Genomic DNA, 3,405 nt, shown 5'->3' on the forward strand with positions numbered 1-3,405 from the left:
GGAAAGCTAATGACAAGGCAGAGCTGTGACTCAGCCAACCTCAGCCTTTGCAGGCTTGTGAACTATGCTGAGCGGTGTCCAAACACAGAGACAGTGGAAGAATGTCACTGCCCATATTCACAGGGGAAACCACCGGGGTATTTCTCCGTCACCTTAGTCTGCTTTCCTAGTACTTAGAGCAGCTTCCAAGTTTCAGAGCGCTGAGAACGTGACAGAAGTTTCTCTCTCTGCAGAGTGCTTGATGGCTCGTGTAGTCTCTGGTGTGTTGGTGGGCTGTTGACCATGAGGGGACAATAACTTGTGTAAAAATTTAGCTGGATCTGATTTATCTTACTATATTGCTAAAATAATCTGTGTAAGCAGAGTTTAAAACAAAACAAGTTGTAAACTAGTCTGCAGATGTGACAGGCTCTTAAGTTAGAAACTTGGGTCAGAACTACGTGGTAATATCTACAGATTTCCAAGAATATGACTCCTGGGGCCTTGGGCCTCAAGTCTCTGTGTCTGGAGTGGTCTTTAGATAACAGGATTTGTAAGTCCTGACTGTTCCCTGACAGATACGAATGTGATACAGAGGAAGGGGAAGGTTAATTCAGGGTATAGCTTGTGCTGTCCAGGACAGAGAAGTGGTGCTGGTTCTCCACCCCTTGCTCCGCCTGGCAGTCATGGGTGCATCAGGGCCCTCTCATTACTGTTGTTAATTGACTGCACATTGAGAGGCCCATGTTTCGCATTCCCCGGGCAGTAGATCCAAAACACAAAACAATTTTCACATTTTGATCTAAATCAGAAGTGTCTGGAAGGTGCAGGATCCCTGTCAACCTTAAAGGGGTCTCTTCCCTCTCCAAGACTTGCAGTCCTCCGCAGGTCACTGTGGGGCAGGGGATGTCTCCTGGCCCTTGCTTTGGGGGTTGGAGGTTAACCTCTTACACTGCCGGTGGCCCTGGCACGCAGAGGCAGGCTGCTCCTACGCGGAGTGGGAGGACACGGGGATGGTTTGCTGCTGCTGGAGGTTCCCCCCTTTCTAACACAAGCAGCTGCTGCTCCTCCTTCCTTCCCTGATCCCTTGGTAGCAGTGTGGATGCTTGCTGTAAGTAGGAAGAAGACTGTGACTGTTGGGTTACATTTTCTGCTCAAGCAGCTGGGAAACACCCCTGGGAAAATGTCAGCAGGGAGACCTGGCCATTGCGCCTCGCTGCTGTGTTGTCCTCTGCGGTCACCCTCTCTTTCTTCCCTTCTCCTCGAAGCGGGGGCAGGATCATCACCCTGGAAGGAAGAGGCTTTGAGCTGGTCCAGAACGTGTCCATGGTTGTCCGTGGCATTGGCAGAGAGCAAACGGTGAGTGTCCCCGCTGGCTGTCTCCCAGGATCTGGGAGCAGGGCTGCGCACCCGGTGCCTTGAGATGCTGGGAGTGTGAAGCTGAGGCCTCAGCCCGTGCTACGGATGGGGCTGGGAGCCAAGCTGGGTGGGACCACTCAGGATGTTGGTTTTTTGATGTGCATGCTCTCTTCTGCTTTCAGAGCTGTAAGGTTCACACTGACACCATGATCACCTGCCCCTCTCCAGCTGCCTCCAACATCACTGCAGGGAGCAAGCCTGCGCCCATTGATTTCTATCTCAACGGTCGCCTCTATGCAGACGACCGTCCGGCTCTGGATGAGGAGCTGTACCCCGAGGAGGCCTTGCACATCAGCAAGTTCAGCCTAGAGTACTACGCTGACCCCCAGTTCTTCACAGCCAAGAAGGAAAAGTGGATCAAGCACCATCCTGGCGAGCCCTTGACTCTGGTTATACACGTAAGAGCGTGGCATTTACAGCCCTGCTTCTTCTGGGGTGTTCCCTGCTCCCCACTGGGAAGCTCTTCATTCCTAAGTGTGAGCACAGTGACTGTCCACAAACGCAGAGAGAGAAAGGGTGGATGAGGCCGGGAGAGGCAGGAGCCCAGGAGCCGCGCAGGAGCGGGCAGTTCTTGCTCAGCCTGCTGCACCTGCATCGCCCATCCCCAGAATTCACAGCCTGACCTGAGGATGCCCTGCGAGGCGTGACGACAGAGAGCTGCGTTTAAAGGATGTAGCAACAAGAAGCTAAATAAAATACTGGATGTATGAAAAAGAATGATAATGCACTGGCCTGAAATCAGGCAGGTACTGCAGAAGGTCCTGACAATAGGTATTTATTCCTGCAGAAACAGGTCATGCATTCTTCTCTTTTGGCTACTGAATTCAGCTCAGTTAACAAGGAAGTCGGGGTATGGCAATTGAATGGCTTGGACAATGCGCAATAGTAATTCAAAGGCCATTGTTCGCTGCAGGATATCCTCACTGGTCGCTCCGTGCTTCAGAAACGCAGCCCCCTTCCTCAGTCTCTGCAGACGCATCCCCTGCCTATCTCCTCTCCTGTACATCCTTCCCCCCTCCCAGGTGGGCGCTTAGATCCTTATCTGCGGTGCACAGCTGGGGCAGATCAAAAGCAGATTTTTCCAGGTTCCAGGAGAGGCTTGCTCGGTCCATGCCTCACGCTGAGTGAGGAATGGGAAACAGGAAAATGGGGAATGGCCTGGTTCTGGGTTTCCTGTGGAGTGCTGGAAAAATGTCCTTGGTGAGGGAAAGTCCTCCCAGGTCTGAAAAGCAACAGGGAATACAGAAAGTAAAGCAGGAAAATCCGTTGCAATTCCAACTGTACTCTAATGACTGACATCCTGATTCTGTTTTTGTCGTTAGAAAGACCCTGACAGCCTGGGCCTGGAAAGCAACGAGTACCAAGTGAAAATTGGCCTTATCTCCTGCGAGATCCAGATTGTTTCCGACAAAGTCATCCACTGCTCTGTCAATGAGTCGCTGAGCACCTCGGAAAGACAGTTACCGGTGACGGTGAGTTCCCGGAGCCTCTGCGCTCAGAACGTGGGGGGCAGGAGGGGTCCCTGTGCCAAACCTGCGTGCGAAGGGGCTGGCTGTGTGCACAGCGGGACCCGTGGCCATGCTCGCCAGCAGCCTCGCAGAAGCCTTGTGAGCTGGGGGAAAGATTTTGTCAGTTCTTGTCAGGCACTGTGAAATCCCAGGCATGTGAGCTTTTGTCACTTGCAGTAATTTTCTTTCCACCCCTCATGAGGGATGTTTGGGGATTTCCAGCAGATGCTGGTCAGTTGGCCTCCTGCTGCCAGCAGAGGAGCTGTGAGGGGAGGTGGGAACCCAACCCTGACCAAGCTGCAATAAGCCACTGGAGAGGGGTCCTTGTGTGTGACCAGGGAGGGCAAGAGGAGTAGGCAGGGCTGGAAAGTTTTGTGGTGCTTCCCAGGGTGCCGTCACTGTGAAGAGTTCAGTGTTCAGGGCTGTTGTTCATCTTTGTGTCTGCAAAATTCACAGTACTGTGTTACTGTCCTTTTTTCCACAGAGGGCTTGAATTAAC

The 3,405-nt window shown here is 52.6% G+C and overlaps 1 protein-coding gene across 1 annotated transcript in view; it reads left to right on the forward strand.

Annotated features, from left to right (window-relative positions):
• Window positions 1-3,405, forward strand: part of PLXND1 (plexin D1) — a gene marked incomplete at its 5' end in the record, with an annotated part of 59,199 nt that overhangs the window by 27,955 nt on the left and 27,839 nt on the right. The window contains 3 exons of the mRNA XM_010175999.1: window positions 1,248-1,338; window positions 1,521-1,796; window positions 2,721-2,870. Coding sequence (XP_010174301.1) covers window positions 1,248-1,338; window positions 1,521-1,796; window positions 2,721-2,870 — 517 coding nt within the window. The remainder of the gene's footprint in view (window positions 1-1,247; window positions 1,339-1,520; window positions 1,797-2,720; window positions 2,871-3,405) is intronic.

This window comes from Antrostomus carolinensis, unplaced genomic scaffold, assembly GCF_000700745.2.
Source record: "Antrostomus carolinensis isolate BGI_N321 unplaced genomic scaffold, ASM70074v2 scaffold34079, whole genome shotgun sequence".
In the NCBI taxonomy this organism is placed as follows: domain Eukaryota; kingdom Metazoa; phylum Chordata; class Aves; order Caprimulgiformes; family Caprimulgidae; genus Antrostomus; species Antrostomus carolinensis.